Below are 17,810 nucleotides of genomic sequence, written 5' to 3' on the forward strand. Positions count from 1 at the left end.
ATATTATATATCAATATCTGAATCCGACTCCGACTCTAATAGTATTAATGGATATCGGATATTATCCGATGTCCAAAACAAAAAAGAAAATTTATATATTAAGTTTTAACTATTAGATCTAAGGGTGCTTCTAAAGGCACCAAGCCAAAAGGTTGTTAGCATCCATCTCTATTAGCACCAGGCCCAACTGTTCATTTCTCTGTTAGCACCGTTCAACTATGTAGGCACCAGTCAAAGCCAACTTAACCCTAACACCTCCATCCGTTTATCACAAAATCAAACAAAATCTATCGGACGGATTGAACCAGTCCGAGCCTTAAGAGGACCAAACAGATCCGTTGATCCGGGACTTAAGAGGACCAAATGGATCAGGTGATCCGGGACCTAAGAGGACAAAACGGATCAGCTGATCCGGGACCTAGGAGGACCAAACGGATCAGCTGATCCGGGACTTAGGAGGACCAAACGGATCAGCTGATCCGGGACCTAAGAGGGCCAAACGGATCAGCTGATCCGGGGCTTAAAAAACATCCCAATCCTCACTCTCTTTCTCGTGAACTCGATCATGACCAGCTCCTCTGCTACTTCTCGCAAGGTTTTCTTCATCTTTCTCTCTCTAAAAACCCTTATTCTCATCTCTCTCTCTACCTTTCTATATCTTGCAATCTTTCTTCTACATTTACAGAGGAGATATAGAAGGGAATGAAGATGAACATGAGAAGGAAGAGGAGAGAAAATGAGTTTATTTTGTGGATGAAATTTGGTGAAGAAGGAAGAAGAGAGTGGACCCATTCTTTTCAATTTTGTGTATTTACTAACAGGAATATAAAGTAAATAAGAAAAAATGAATTTTTTTTACTTTTTTTTTTTTTTTTTTTTGTTGAGGTAAATTTTTTTTTACTTACACTATCTAGATGAACACACATGATTTTTGTTTTGGAAAAAAAATGAATTGGTATTCTTTTTATTTTGGAAGAAGAAGATGGAAGAAGCAAATGAAGGTGAGTGTCACCCACATTAAAAACCGGTGCTTATAGAGAACTCGGGTCAATGGTTATTGACCCGAGTCAATAAAATTTCCGGATGCTAACAGCATTTTGGCCCGGTGCCTTTAGAAGCACCCTAGATCTAAATAATAAATCTCAACCGTCTATATATATTATTATTAATAAAATATATATTTATATATATTATTTATCGGATGTTGGTGTATATATATTTAGATATTTTTCAAAAAATCGACTACGAATACAGATCGGATGTCGAATGTTCGGATACCCTTTGATAGACTTGGTCCCCGAGGGCCACGGATTGGTTCGGTATGAGGCCCATGGATTGGTTATGTCTTAGGCCCGCGGATTAATTCAGTCTAAAGGTCTTCGTCCGTGTTGTTCGAACCCCATTTCCAGGGTCCTCGTTGCCCTATTCCAGAGGCGTGAAGAGAAAGCGGGTCAGGAGTAATCCTGGGGGCGTCTATAAGCACTCCCATACATATTTCAATTGTGGCCCTTTTTTTTGTTGAAAATTTCAATTGTGCCCCTAGTTTAGGTTTAGCATTTAGAGCATCTCCCTTTTTTTTGTTAAAGTAGAGCATCTCCCATGTGACACCCAAAAAAAAACCTAAAACTTTTTATTGTCAAGTGTTAATTAAGAGAATCTCCAGTGATAAGGTTGTGTGTCCCACAAAGTTAAATGAATTGATGAACTCCAGCACCTAGAAGGTTTTAAGAGGTCTAAATTTAGAGTGTATTCTTAAGGATCTTTAAAATAAATTATGTTACGTCATTTTAGAATTTCAAATTGAGTCTTGCATTGGAAATAATTTTAGAAAAAAATCTAAAAAATCCTATACGGTACTCTAAATTTTAGAGTTGTTTGTTGCATTGAGATATCATAAGACTCTCTCTCTCTCTTAAATAAAAAATATGGTGGCACTGGCACTCTAAAAGAATTTGTTTCCTGTGAAATCTAAAATAATTTTATATAAAACATATGGCTCTTGAATTCAATAAAAAAATAGTAAATAACAAAGTTTTCTATTGGTATAAATTTTAAAGTGTGGTGAGGTAGCACTTCAAAATCCCAAGAAAACACTATAAAAATATTCTTGTATCACCACTACAGAATGACCAATTGGAGAAGATTTTTTGGGGTTTTTCAGTTTACCCTCCGATACTAATTCTTTTTTTTTTTTTTTTTGATGAGACCCTCCGATTGTAATTGATAATTGAGTTTATATCTTAGGACTTACTACCTTTTTTTTTAAAAGCACTAAAGACAATGTTGGCGTGTGAAAAAAGAATCCGACTACCAAAACTATGATCGGGTAATGTGAGTTTAGTAATTGTAATACATTACTTTATTGTTAGGTTTAGTCAAGGGTATGATTCATAAATAACAAATTTTTTTAATAAAAAATTTCAAAATTCCTTAGTGGAACTTTAAGTTTTATAGTTTGAGTGTACCAGTGGAAATGTTCTTACCGAAAATGCCTAGATTATCTTTTTGTAAATGTTATTTAAGTGGACATGATCAAATTGCTGACGCAACATGTGTAACTTTAGATTTTGGCTCTTTTGAACAATTTATGTTTTATCAAGGTAGACACTATTCCAATTGTCATAGAGACATCCCAATTCCACAATAAATTGGTAGAAGATAGTAGTAGTTGAGAAATGAAACTCACATGGCTTCAACATGACAGACTGTTCTGTTAGAGGATATTGAGGGAGGAGTACAAGTACAGTTGACATGATTTTCCTTCCTTAGGTCATCATCATCAATTCCAGTTTTTACCCGATTCCAATCATTGCATGGATCCGCACTAAAGTCCCAGTCTTCCTTCCCCAACTTCTTTGCTATTACTTTTAGGGTTTCCACTGCATGTTTCAATACTTAATAAAATCAACAAAAATTATGTACCCAAACGGGAAATCAAAGACCAATCACCCACTAAATTTTAAGAAAATTTTTTCAGGCGAAGTAGAAAGTTGTTAAAGACAATTTCACTAAAAGCAATTCCATAAATGGTTAGTGGGAATGTAGTCTTGGGGGCATTGCGGCAATGCCCATCTTCTTTCTTCTCCGAAAAAACATCTTCCTTCAACATCTTCTTCTAAATCTAGTGCTTCTTTTTCTAAATTGTGACCGTCTAGTTCTAGCTATCTATACAAAATTAAATAGACCTTTAGACAGTCTATCAGCGTTCTTTTATTTGTTGTATTACCTTCATCACTTGTTAGATTTGTAGCTCCGTTTGAAAATGTTGAGAAACAACTAGTCAAAGTTAAGCCAACTAGAAGCACAACTCGCAAAACACATGATGATCCCTTCACTTCCATTATCGTCACCATCTCTCTCCTTGCTTAACCTTCTTGCCTTGCCTGATATATAGTTTGTACGTGAAAAAGATGCAAGAAGACTTGGATTAATATACCTTGGAACTGATACTAGTCTATATATTTGTGCACATTAAATAAAGAGATAGATGTCATTAGCTAAATAATGCCAAACAATTATAGATTCCCCTTTTTCTACTTTGATGGGCTTCCTGCCAACGACTAATACAGGCGATTGTTGATATGATGTGATATCAATAGGACAATAGGTACTATTCTACTATCCACCACCCTTTGCTGTAACGGTTGGCGTTGGACACCATGTTTAAGTCCATGAGGTCGTGGATCAAGTCTAGGTGCAAGCAGTAGTCATCAAGATTTATCTCATGTAATTTACGCTATAAATAACGTAATTATTTGTCGGGTTTTAGGTCTTTTTGTTGTCGGGCTTTAGATCTGTTTTATTCTCGGTTTAAATTAGACGGTTATCGTGCTTATTACATCTCCATGATGCAACAATGCCTTGTAACGACTAACATCGATTGTAGTCGAATTCTCACAAAAGAAAAAAAAAACAGGTACTACTCTACTGATGAGATGTTGTCAGTTTCCTATTGGAGGTCTTAATTGAATCGAATCAGAAAAAGTGCATCTAGTACATGATGTCCAATTAATCTCATGACTCGCTATCCAATTCTAGATATATTTGATTCAGAACATCTTATATAGAAACATACATATTCTGACAATACAAAAGCATGCCCTGAGCTGAAGGAAAATGATGCTATGCCCGATACGAATCCCAGCCGAATCTCGGTGGGATGACGTGTCGGGTCATGATTTAGAGAGAGAAAGTTAAAAAAATTGTCTCTCTAAATCATGGCCGCCCGACACGTCATCCTGTCGGGATTCGGTCGTGATTCGTACCGGACATTCTATCACGGTTGTGAGCTGAATCGGGTTTGGTTCAGAGCCTCTAGATGGATGGTACAATTTATGCTGTTAATTTAAATTTTTGAAATCTTTAAAAAGTAATTAATGAAAATATAAGGTTAGATGATGTCTTAAAGACTTAGATACACTTGAAGAGAAGAAAACTCACATATAATTGTATTATATGAAACTATCTCAAAATAATGGTTGTTGATCTTTTGACTCGGTTGACAATCGTGTATCAAATAATAAATAAATATATGAGGTTTTTAACTTTTTTTATATCTTTCCACCACTATCATATTTCTATCTCCCTCGCTCTAAATTCAGAAAATTTTGAAGAAGAATCATTCAATACAAGAAGAAAGAAACAAAAATATAAGCCCATATATAACTGGGGCCAACAAGCCAGACCAAAATTATTAAGAAAAATGAAAGAATGTCCGACCACTATCCCGGCTCAATCTCGACAGGGTATGTGGCCGGCTGAAATTTAGAGAGAGAAAACTCATTAATAATGGGATTTTCTGAAGTGTAAGTATAGCTTTGGCCTTTAAGTGCGACATTGAGTTTTGAAAAGCTGAAGATGATGAACATCAAAAACTTGAAATAAGTATTTCAACTAGGGTAAGCATTGGTTATGACATACTATTTAGCTCAATTGGAAATAGGAAGACGATGGATTACTTTATTCATAACTAATTAAGCTAAGGGGAAGTATTGTGACTAAATATCATACTGATCGTTATTTTCCGGGCAGTATCGTGACCAATTATCATATTGATCGATGTTTTTCATGCCCGATCAACATACAAGTTAATCCATGGATTCGTATTGTAGCGACTAGCGACATTGTACGTCGTCCAACTGATGCCAGACAATTTGCTGAAACCCCTTATCCTTTTATATAAAATTGAGAGAAAGAAAAAGAAATTGCACTATTAATTATTAGTGTCAAAATCTAGTATTAGCTTTTTTTTCGTTGAAAGTCAACATACACGTTTAGATTTGTCTTTGAATTTGACTAAGAAAATCTGCCTTTTAAAATTTTGTCTTTATTTGCGACAATAATACAAACTTCCCCAAAGCAGCCGGAGACCTTAAGTCAACATGCAAGTAGTAATTGCCGGGCCAAGACTCAAGAGAGGCTCCACTTTTCCCACCCAAGACATTATAAGAGCTAACTCCAATCCGAGTTTGTTTTAAGTCGAAAAAATTTCACTAAAAATTTTTAGTCTCAATTCAGCCTTAAAAAATTTCACTTGTGAGAAACGCGTGTGTAATTTTTTTATGGATGTGCGAAAATCGTGTGTGATTTTGAGTACGTACGAAACACATATATGAACTATTTTCGAAATAATATTTTTTTCTAAAATTTAAAAATTATTCAGAGACTGACACGTTAGTGGGATGCATTTTAATTATTAATGTGAGTTTTTATTAGAATTCACAAAAATAAAATTTTTAAAAATAAAATAAATTAATTATATTGAAAAAATAATAATAAAATTGGAGAAAATCCTAGCCGTCGGCTTCATCCAACGGCTAGGATGAAGCCCAACATACCCTTGAGCTACCAACAGACATGTTAGGAAACCTTCAGTCGACCCTAATTTTAGGGTCGACTAAAGGTGTTGGTTGGGGCTCAACCCCAACCGACTGGGACTGGATTGCTCCATCTAGGGATCGAACTCTAATCTCCTTCCAAGTGTTTCTTCTTTTCTCCATCTTCTTCTTCAAAACTTTGTTTTCTTCTAATCACTAAATCCTAAAACACATGGGGAACAAACCCAATGTGTTTATAAGTGATGAAAATATGTTTTAGGGTTCAAAATTAACTGATTTCTATGGTTTAAAATGTGTTAACTCTCTTAGGAAAGATTAATGGATGAAGAAACTTGTTTTGCAGTATTAAGAGTTTCAAGAGATTTTGTTTGATGATTTCTAAGATATATAGTAATATTTTTTCTTTCTTTGTCTCTCTAACTATGTTTCTATATTTATAGAAGTAAGGGTAGTAGGAGTTGGAGATTTGGAGAAGATAAGAGAAGTGACGGAGAAGGAAGAACAAAAAATTTATCTAGAAGTTATGCAGGAGAAGAAATGACTTACAGTAAAAAATAATTTTTTTTTTTACTTAAACTTAACTTTTTAAACTTTTTTTTTCTATTCCGCAAAGGAAAGTATGTCTTGGAAATTTTACGAAGAAACATAGACTTTTCGAAGATTTTTTTTATTCCCGATGGCCACACCCTTAATCTTTGATAGAATCTTAACCCACCATTTTATTTTTGAAAACTCTTTTTTTTTTATGAAATATTTTGAAAACTCTTCACCTACCATTATATATAATTGTATAAGTTACTCCATATAACATGGTATAGTATAGTGTTATAATATCTAAATTATCTAGAGGCTCATGGGTTCCGTTTGATTTTCTTGGTTTCCAATAAAATGCATTCACAATTTTACAGAGACACGCATCGTTTGGATCGATTTAGACATATTTGACTACCCTTTGGTCTATCTTTTCACATTCCTAACTATAATATTTTGATTTCAAGACTTTAAGAGCCTTTAATTAAAGACTATTGATGTGACACGAAAATGTCACATTTGGAGAGCCTAACTTAGACTAACTAGTGCTTTTCGAGTGTTATCAATAATATTTTATGTGTTTTTTATGTTAGGTACTTATTTTGGAGTCAAGCGTGTGATTCGGAATAAAAAGAGTGAATTATCACTATCATTTTATGTGCCCAAAACGAGAGAAAATGACTTCAAGAAAATCAAATGACAAGTGGAGTTAATTACGAGTCCGACGGTGAAAACAGAATTCAATTCGGAGTTCGGACGGAGAAGATACAAAAGAAAGAAGCCAAAGTCTTTTCTTGAAGGCACTCCCCTTGGTTTTAAATGTAGAGACAAGATGGAGACACCTCTTGATTTCTAAATCAAGCCCAAAGTCCACAAAAACCAAAGAAGAAGAAAAGAGTAGAAAATATATGGGCACTCTTCTTTGGTCCAAGTCAAAATGGTCCAAGACTTAGTCAAGTTTGACTAAGTCTAGGGTTTGTGTATACACAAGTTAGAGAAAGGGGTCAAGGGGGGAGACTACTATTCATCTTCTTCACCAAGCTACACAACAAGTTAGGGAGAGAAAGAAGCTAGAGGCTAGGGTTTGGTGTTCTTGATCAAGGAAGGTTTTGGTGTTGAAGAGAAAGAGAGAAGAAAGGAAGAAGAGGTCGGCCAAGCTAGGCCGGCCAGCACTAAGGCCGACCTAAGCTTGGCTGGAACAGCAGCAACTCGGGAGCTGCAGGAGCACGGGAGGACGCGACCACGGGAGCTGCTCGGAGCACGGGACGCGACCACGCTAGCAGCAGCAGAAGCGACCAGCAGCTGCTCTGGCGCGACAGCAGCTCGGGTGGAAGCTTCCCATGCCCGGATCTTCACGGGATGCGGCTGCTGCTTGCTCGGGACGCATCCGCAGGCTCGGGACGCATCCGCAAGCTCGGGACAGCAAGGCTGCTTTCACGGGACGCTTCCACAGGATGCATCCGGCTCGGGTCTAAGTTTTCATGGTCGGATTCCATGTTTTGGCCGGAAAGTTGGCCGGATTTTCTTGCTTTTCCGGCAACCTTCTTGGTCCGAAAACTTAGGACTTTTACTCCCCATGTCTTGATCTAGCTTCCCATGTAGTTTGATTTGATTTTGGTTGAAGATTGCTAGAGAGTGAAAACTAGGGTTTAGCTTTAATGGAGGCTGAGTTCTAAATGGAGAAGATGATGGTGGTCGCTATGGGGAACCCAGAATATTGCTAAGGGGAGATCGGCTGCAACTAACGACTCATATTTTCCGACGATCTTAGCCTCGAACCACATCGAAAAAGGGGGATTCTCTCATCATTTTCTTTTCCATTTATTGTTTATTCAATATTTTAGCTAACTCTTGTATTCGAATACTTGTGAAGCATGATTTGATTTATGATGAATTACTTATTATTTCGTAAATGCGAGTTCAATAAACTTCGTCTAATTTTATGAATTAGAGGCCTCAATCTTAATCGTTTATTGACACGCAATTAGATAGTGCGTACATAGGTAGATAGTCGATGCATAGTAACTTGTGATCGGTTATACTTAATGTGACGCATTATACTTTGGAGTGTTAATGGATGTGGGTGAAGTTAATTAACTTTCCATTCTAGTAGATAATTAGTAGAAATCGTTATCAATCTTGTGAACCAAAGTATCCCTCTCACTCGACTTTCACCCGAATCTTGTCCGACTTCTTGCGACTCTTCTCCTGAATCTCCCTCACCTCTCACTTAGATAGTTTAGTTAGTTTTATTTATTTTCTTATTTCTTGCAAATCATACATCAAATTTATGAGTGGGGTGGGTGTGTGTTTTAGTCTAAGTTAGCTATTGACATCTTGATTATTGGGTTAAACCCGCATTCAATATCCGAAGTTACCTACCTATTCCTTGGGACGATTCACGAATTTACTAACTTACTATAACTTGACCCCGTATACTTGCGGGAATAGACCTATTTTAGGCCTATCAAGTTTTTGTTGGGTGTGTGTTTTAGTCTAAGTTAGCTATTGGCATCTTGATTATTGGGTTAAACCCGCATTCAATATCCGAAGTTACCTACCTATTCCTTGGGACGATTCACGAATTTACTAACTTACTATAACTTGACCCCGTATACTTTCTCTCTCTTGCTTGGGGAAGAAGATGAATAGTAGTCTCCCCCCTTGACCCCTTTCTCTAACTTGTGTATATACAAACCCTAGACTTAGTCAAACTTGACTAAGTCTTCATTTTGACTTGGACCAAAGAAGAGTGCCCATATATTTTCTACTCTTTTCTTCTTCTTTGGTTTTTGTGGCCTTTGGGCTTGATTTAGAAATCAAGAGGTGCCTCCACCTTGTCTGTACATTTAGAACCAAGGGGAGTGCCTTCAAGAAAAGACTTTGGCTTCTTTCTTTTGTATCTTCCCCGTCCGATCTCCGAATTGAATTTCGTTTTCACCGTCGGACTCGTCATTAACTCCACTTGTCATTTGATTTGCTTGAAGTCATTTTCTCTCGTTTTGAGCACATGAAATGATAGTGATAATTCACTCCTTTTATTCCGAATCACACGCTATAAAAAACACATAAAATATTATTGATAACACTCGAAAAGCACTAGTTAGTCTAAGTTAGGCTCTCCAAATGTGACATTTTCGTGTCACATCACCTACCCTCGCCCCTATGTGGATCAGACACTGGACACCGTAACCTTTTAAATAACCTTTTAAATAATAACATATTTAACTAGTTGTATACCTTTCATTTCTTCTTTATGTATTAGCTACACCGACTGTTGAATTGTCATGGACGCTGAGAGACATATCCCAATGCGGTGATAAATTGGTAGAAGATAACAACAGTTGAGAAAGGAAAACTCACATGACTTTAACATGGCAGACTGTTCTTGTTGGTGTTATGACTTATGTATATATATATATAGCTTATGCTGTGAGTATTGTTAGCCAATTCATGACTGCCCCTCGTGGTCCTCATCTAGAGGCAGTGATTCGGATACTCAAATATCTTAAAGGAGCACCTGGTCGTGGTTTATTGTATCGTCCCAATGGACACTTGAACATTGAAGGGTACACGGATGCAGATTGGGCAGGATCTCCATCTGATAGGCGCTCCACAACAGGGTATTGTACTTTTGTTAGGGGTAACCTAGTTGCTTGGAAGAGTAAAAAGCAATCTGTTGTTGCTCGGTCTAGTGCAGAAGCAGAGTACCGTGCTATGGCACATACCACATGTGAGCTTGTATGGCTGAGATCTTTTCTAGCTGAACTTGGCTACTCGTCTTCAAGCGCAACTCCTCTTTATTGTGATAACCAAGCTGCTATTCATATCGCAAGTAATCTTGTCTTTCATGAGCGTACTAAGCACATTGAAGTAGATTGTCACTTTATTTGGTCCAAACTCCAAACTAAAGAGATATGCACCCCTTTTGTTTCTTCTGCTAATCAACTCGCAGATATGTTCACAAAGGCTCTTCCCAAGAGTCAATTAGAAAGTATATGTAACAAGCTTGGAGTTTCGAACATCTACTCTCCAGCTTGAGGGGGGGTGTTGGTGTTATGACTTATGTATATATATATATATATATATGTAAATATATAGTTTAGTAAGGGGTAATATAGTCAATGTAGAATGTTTCCATTTATCTAGGGTATTTTCTCTTGTAAGAAACTGGTTAGAACATGATAATGAAAGAGTTATACTTTTCTTCACTTCTTCTTTAAATCTAGATCTACAACAGTTCTAATAGAGGATATTGAGGAAGAAGTACAAGTACAGGCGACCCCGTTATTCTTCCTTAGGTCATCAGCTGAATCGCTTTTTACCCATTTCCAATCATTGCATGAATTGGCACTGAAGTCCCAGTCTTCCTTCCCTAACTTCTTTGCTATTTCTTTTAGGGTTTCCACTGCATGTTTCAATCCTCAATAAAATCAACTACCCATCGAAAAAATCGAATACCAATGCCCTCGTAAATTTTAAGGGAGATTTTATATGCAAGGTCCAAAATTGTTAAAGATAATCTTGTCGAAAGCAATCCCACACATGGTTAGAGACAATGTGATTTTCAGGGCAATTACCTTCATCAGGTGGTAAATTAGTAGCTCCATTTGAAAATGTTGAGAAACAACTAGTCAAAGTTAAGCCAATTAGAAGCACAACTAACAAAACACATGATGATGATCCCTTCACTTCCATTATCATCACCATCTCCCTCCTTGCCTAACCTTTTATATCTCCCTCGCTCTAATTTAAAAGAATTATAAAGAAAAATCATTGAAGACAAGAAGAAAGAAACAAAAATATTAAGAACTTACTTGGATACGTCATACGTGTACCCCAATCTCATTTTCCCTCATATGACAAACTTCTGCCTTTAATAAGTTTTGTCTTTATTTTGGACGATATTTGGAAGTTCCCAAAAGCAGCCGGAGACCTTAAGTCAAGATGCAAGACTTTCGGGAAATTAGGTCAAATGACCTTTGACCCAATTGACTTTGGTGAAATGACCCTTATTTCTCAAGTTCCTTGAAATGACCCTATTTTTGTCATTTTCTTTCGAGTTTGCCCCTCAATATAAAATCGAGTCTAGATTTTCTAGACACCCGATTTTGATCCAAACCGAGAAACCCCCCCTCTATCTAGAACGAAATTTGATGGGTTCTTAGAGTTTTCAAAATCATTTCACCCTTCCCTCTTCAATTTATATGGCATTAATCAATGCAATTGAGTCTCAATCATGAAACATCTTGAATCTTCTCTCCCATCTAGGGTTTCAATTTTAAATCTCTTCTTCTTCATCGGAAATTTCGCCCAAATTTTTACTTGGTTAGGGTGGTTGATTTGTTGAGGTAAGTTCATCTTTGTTATAGTTACCTTATTTCATCTTGATTTTTATTTCGTTTCATACTATATGTTGTTTTGTTTGGTTTTGAATTGGTTTTTGATTTATCTAGCTATTGTTCATCTTCCTAGAGTTTTACAACTTCATGATTATCTATTGTTTTAGGTTATGTTTTGATTGTTTATCTAATGTTTAATGTTAAATTCATCTAATATATTGTTAATTTTTCAATTTTTGCTTGGGTTTTACCTTAACCTTATGCATTGGTTACTTTGCTTGACAATGTTCACCATGTGTTTGTTAATAGTCCTCAATGAATGAAAATATTATTCATGTTTGTTGAAGTTTGTTCTTACTTCATCTTCATTACTACATCTTATGTATTGCTTGATTGTAAATTTACATCTTGAATTTATCTTCCTTAATTGGTGTATACAACAAACATCTTCCTTATTCTTGGACCAGAACCAAATAATATAGATGTCATGACAAATTGTAGAACTTACAAGAATTTATAAGATGAAGTTACTTTTTTTAACACAAAACAAAAGTTCCTCATCTATCTTCAGCATTTTCACAATATTTCCACGACCAAACTGATATTTCAGAACTGTTGTTTTTTACTTGGGAACCTGGCATATGGTGTAGAAGCTGACTTTTGTAATGAAGGTTAATGCAAGTTGCTGCTTAAAACTAAAAAATAATGTGTATAAAGTTCTTTTGTTTATGGTCATCCTTTTCTGCACTAATGCATGTGGTACTAAGCATAATTCCTGAAAATTTGGATGAAACACTTTTAGGGTGGGAGAGTGTTACTTTTCAAATTGGTACTTCGCTTTTGTCAATTTACATGTTGAATTCATCTTATGTGTTGTCAATTTACATGTTGAATTCATCTCATGTTTGTATGTATTTTGGAAGTTAGTAGTAATTTTAGTACGTACAAATAATGAATTTATCTTTGTTTTGTAGGGTAATTCCTAATAGAATCCGTGAGCATTTGGTCATTTCATGGTGGTAGATTAGAAAAGGAGTTCAAACTGTATTTCTTGATGCAATGCACGGTGCATGCATTTACCACCTTAGTAATAATTTGAACGCAAATTTTAAGAAAGATGATTTCCTTTCGTTATTTTTTAGAGCAAGCAAAAGCTACAAAACTTTCAGACCTTAAACGGTTATTTTTGACAATATGCCACGATTTCTCGATACATGGTGAATGAATTTGTATTTTTGATTTGCAATGTTTGAAAATTTGACCCAAATAACAGAGAAGAAAGATTTAGAGATATTGTCACAAAGATTGTTGTGTCGATGAAGAAAAATTATTTGTGAAGTCTCTTAATGTATCTCCAATGAAATATATTCTAATGTAATATGACCTTTTACTTTGTGCACTTTTAATTCTGTTGTGAACTCATTGTATGTATGTGACTATTCCAAGACGTAAATTTATGTTCTTCCATGGTTGTACAAAAAACTTAGACGGTATTATATGACAAGAGTACAGCAGTCTAGACTCATACTGCAGGTGTCTAGACTCGGACTCCAGGAGTCTAGACTCGGACTCCAGGAGTCTAGACTCGGACTCCAGGAGTCTAGACTCGGACTCCAGGAGTCTAGACTCGGACTGCAGGAGTCTAGACTCAGACCGTCTCAGTCTAGACAGACCATCTCAAGGAGTCTTTCAATGTCTACTCTCACACTGTGTGGACAAATCCATAAGAAATTTAAGCATTCAAATTAATATTACTAAATTGTAATAGATATCAAAGTAAAATAAGTCGAAGTATTTCCATATGTGAAGTACTTTGAATTGTCCCCGAAACCATAAAACTCAATTTTGTCAAACTATTCTTCCTATCTTCACATATTATTTTATTAAAAACTTCACGAAGTTCTCTAAGTGTTTTCCCGTCTGATAGAACTTTTTCGGTTTGTTTACCACCAATATACTTTATTTCGTCATTCACATTTTACAATCTACCACCATGGAATAACCAACCGCTAACGGATTTCATTAGAAATTATCCTACAAAACAAAGATAAATTCATTATTTGCATGTATGAAAAGTACTACCAACTTCCAAAATACATACAAAACAAGATTTTATGCTTGAAGATTATTAAGTAATACAAGGAAACACAAGGTCAATTATCAACAAAAAATAGATACATTTAGAAGCTATATATATATATATATATATATATATATATATATATATATATATATATATATATAACACCGATTTCATCGAGGAAAGTAAACTTGTATAGGTTACAGTCTAGACTGAGTCTGAACTAGTATAAGTTACTAATATTGAGGACTATTAACAAATCATGTCTAGCATTCTTTCAATTGTTCGTCACGTTGCAAATATTTTTAGTGGGATCATTCACAAAAGGTTATCTTATGTGTCGCAAGACATTAATACCTAAAGATATGAATATGATAGCCATTGAGGACAACTATCAAACACATGAATGATGAACAAACTTCAACAACATTAACAATACTTTCATTCATTGAAGACTATTAACAAACACATGGTGAACATTGTCAAGCAAAGTAATCAATCCATAAGATTAAGGTCAAACCCAAGCCAAAATTGAAAAATAAGCAACACATAAGATGAATTTAACAATACACAATAGATAAACAACCAAAACATAACATAAAACAATGTAATCATGTACTTATTACAAGGTAAACCTTAGGAAGATGAACAATACATAAATAAATCAAAACTCATACAAAACCAAACAAAACGACCTATAATATGAAACAAATTAACAATGAATGAAATATGGTAAAACCATAACAAAGATGAACTTACCTCAACAAATCGACCAAACCCTAACCAAGTAAAAATTTGGGCGAAATTTCCGATGATGAAGAGATGGGAGAGAAGATTCAAGATGTTTCATGATTGAGACTCAATTGCATTGATTAATGCCATATAAATTGAAGAGGGAAGGGTGGAATTGTTAAGTTTGTGGCCATCCAACTCAAAACCAATTGGCAATGAGTGGAGAGGACCTATACTTTATATTTTTGGTTGCTAGTTACCCATTCTCCCATGTGGGACTATTCTCACACGCCCCCTCACGTGTGGCGTTCTTTGAGCCTAACACGTGTGTTTCTTTTTCTTTACGGGTGACGTGGAGCACGTGTGGCTTTTAAGCCTATCACGTGTGGGCCTAGCTCTGATACCATGTTAAGTTTGTGGCCATCCAACTCAAAACCAATTGGCAATGAGTGGAGAGGACCTATACTTTATATTTTTGGTTGCTAGTTACCCATTCTCCCATGTGGGACTATTCTCACAGGAATGATTTTGAAAACTTTAAGAACCCATCAAATTTCGTTCTAGAGAGGGGGGGGGGGGGGGGGGGGGGGGGGGGGTTTCTTGGTTTGGTCAAAATCGGGTGTCTAGAAAATCTAGACTCGATTTATATTGAGGGGCAAACTTGGAAGAAAATGACAAAAATAGGGTCATTTCAAGGAACTTGAGAAATAAGGGTCATTCCACCGAAGTCAATTGGGTCAAAGGTCATTTGACCCAATTTCCCAAGACTTTCAAGTAGTAATTGTTGGGCCAAGACTCAAGGAGAGGCTCCAATCGTATTAAGAAGGGGTAGTCAAGACTCAAGTGTGACTTTACTTGACATTCCAGAATGCGTGAATGTCCGCAGCATTCAACCGTGGGTAATTTTAATGTATGGGCCAGTCAATTACGGACATTTCAAAGTTCCGCCCAAAACCTTCAATCACGAACATTTTGATCATCTATATCTTCTTTTTTTATGTATTAAAGTATTAGTATTTCAATCCATAAGTCAAATCAACAATCAAACATTAAACCTTTCCATCAAGGAAGGTGAAACAAATTAAAGAACACAAAAGCTTCAAAACAAACAAACAAAAAGGAAAAAAAAATCTTTTATCACAAACAAATCAATGAAGTATATTATAAGAACAAAATAATTAGTGTTTAAAGAAAAATAAAGCAATCCAAAGAGATTAAAGGGTTATCAAAGTCATCTATTTCCTGATTAGAACTCAAATCTAAACTTGAAACCACATCTAACTCAAGTTCATTAGAATTTGTTAGATCACATTGATCATCATTAACAGGTACTTGATGGTCATTTTGATGATATTGATCAGAATGAACATGATGAGTAGTAGTACAAGTCTCCATTTTCCTCGGCAATTCGTAAATGTTCTGTTGATTCTTCCGATTACCCGGACTTCCATATCGAAAATTCGTACCAAATTTGTCTTGTTGATGAACATTGTTCATCCTCTTTGATGGAGAAAATGAATTTCTTGATATTCCATTACTGATATTGCTATTAGTTCTAGTACTACTACGAATTGGAGAAGAAGTTGTAGATGCATTCCTTCTAGTAGTTAGAGAATTTGTAGTATTTTTCATGAGATTGTTTTTGTTTCTCTCATCTCTAGCTGGTTCTAATGATTTTCGAAAGCTTTTCTCGTGTCGAGAAACAACAGGGGAATTGCTAGAAGAAGATTTGATTTGTGATATAAACTCAACTTTCCTCTGAGGCAAAATTATTGAAGGTTTTGATGATACTTCAATTGGTGAGAATGGTGCTGAGAATGGTGAAGTTTTAGTTGTTGGTGGGTTGAATTTTTTTGAATTTTCGCATGTAAGGACATTTCCTTGATCGATTAAAGGGCGAATTACGTGTGGGTTTTCCTTAATACATGACCATAAGAACTCATTTGAAAATGATCTTTCTTTTGAAGACAATATCGACGAAGAAGAACATGAAGATGACAAAGTCGACGAAGAAGAACACGAAGACGACAAAGTGGACGAAGATGAAGAACTTGTACTAGTAGTAGTAGTAGTAGTAAGAGTACTAGATGAAGGTGAAGGTGAAATGTGTTGATGGTGATTCCTTTTAGAGAGAGAAAGAGTGTTAGTATGAGGTTTAGATTGAGATTGTGAGATGATAACAAGCTTATCTTGGATAGGGCATACTTTTGGGGAAGGATTAGATTTAGACCTATATTTGCCAAAGCAAGAACCCATTTCTTTGAAATTGGAAATGAAAGAGGGGAGGGGGAATTTGAGTAGTAAATTAAAACAAAATTGATGAAGATGGATTTTATGTGAATAAATAGTTTAATTTAAAAAGTGGGACTATCTCTTTTTTTTTTTTAACTTTTATTTGAATTTGGAGAGGCGGGTAAAAGACCGTTGGTGGACTGAGTAACGGATATAAACAGAATCATATATTTGGAGTCTTTGATGATTTTTTTTTTTCTTTTCAAGTCATTGTTTAGTTTCTACTTTATGTTGATGGGGCCTTCACTTTTTTTCACATACAACTTCTTGTTAGTTTGAAAGGAATTTTAGGTGGTGATTTAAGTGTCATGATCAAGGTAGTTTCCTAAAATTTCGAGTCTGACCATATAAAATAAAAAGATGGATCGCACTGTGATGGCGGCCACTACTACGACTTTGCTACCGCCGCTACTATCACTACCCAAGTTCCATTATTAGATATTTTGAAGAAAAATAAAACCATAATGAGATTCTCTTGAAGAAAACGCATATTTGAACTTGAAAAATCAAAACAAGCACTATAACAGCAAAATTAGCTTAGCTTGCTCTGACTAAACAACCTAAGCAAATTCTTGAATTTCTTGCGCAACCTTCTGCGCCCATCCGCGACCTAGGACCTAAGTACCCCTTCGCACCCAACCAAGCCCGTGTTCCAAACCTAGAATTCAAAGACGCAACTTGTTAATGTGCTAGATGGTTCAATCCATTCTCTCTATAGTACACCTTTAAGAGAAAGGGTCAATGTGCTCAATTTTGTTCTTGAAGATTTTAACATCAACTCCTTAGTAAGGTTTGCTCTGGATTGTGCGCCTAAGGATTGAACAAATTTACAAATATTTGGCACTTGGCTTGCATGGGTTCATACAGATTCTCTAGCTGCACAAGAAGCTCAAACCGTAAAAAATATCTTAAGTGGAAGCATAAAATAATATTGAACATGCATAGCCAAGCTTAAAAAACAATTGGCATATTCCTTTTAACCAAGTCCAACATGAG

At 35.7% G+C, this 17,810-nt stretch overlaps 2 protein-coding genes across 7 annotated transcripts in view; both read right to left on the bottom strand.

Moving 5' to 3' along the window:
- LOC147534890 (putative leucine-rich repeat receptor-like serine/threonine-protein kinase At3g14840) overlaps positions 1–11,305 on the bottom strand; it is a 31,809-nt gene extending 20,504 nt beyond the window's left edge. For 3 of the 6 annotated variants that reach the window (XM_086648980.1, XM_086648979.1, XM_086648978.1), the window contains exons 1-2: positions 10,949–11,093; positions 2,687–2,879 (exon numbers count right to left, since the gene is read on the bottom strand). In XM_086648980.1, coding sequence (XP_086505106.1) covers positions 2,687–2,879; positions 10,949–11,078 — 323 coding nt within the window. In that variant the 5' untranslated portion in view covers positions 11,079–11,093. Of the gene's footprint in view, positions 1–2,686; positions 2,880–10,603; positions 10,777–10,948 lie in introns of all 6 variants that reach the window. The other 3 variants (XM_086648983.1, XM_086648984.1, XM_086648982.1) reach the window with 3 other exon arrangements.
- A 4,332-nt stretch (positions 11,306–15,637) lies between these two features.
- LOC147534891 (uncharacterized) lies at positions 15,638–16,848 on the bottom strand. Its single transcript, XM_086648986.1, has one exon. The coding sequence runs from the start codon at positions 16,776–16,778 to the stop codon at positions 15,708–15,710; it is 1,071 nt and encodes a 356-aa protein (XP_086505112.1). The 5' UTR covers positions 16,779–16,848; the 3' UTR covers positions 15,638–15,707.
- Positions 16,849–17,810: the final 962 nt, after the last annotated feature.

Source organism: Eschscholzia californica, unplaced genomic scaffold (assembly GCF_041429995.1).
Source record: "Eschscholzia californica isolate CP2 unplaced genomic scaffold, dmEscCali1.0.p SCAF_6, whole genome shotgun sequence".
Taxonomy (NCBI): domain Eukaryota; kingdom Viridiplantae; phylum Streptophyta; class Magnoliopsida; order Ranunculales; family Papaveraceae; genus Eschscholzia; species Eschscholzia californica.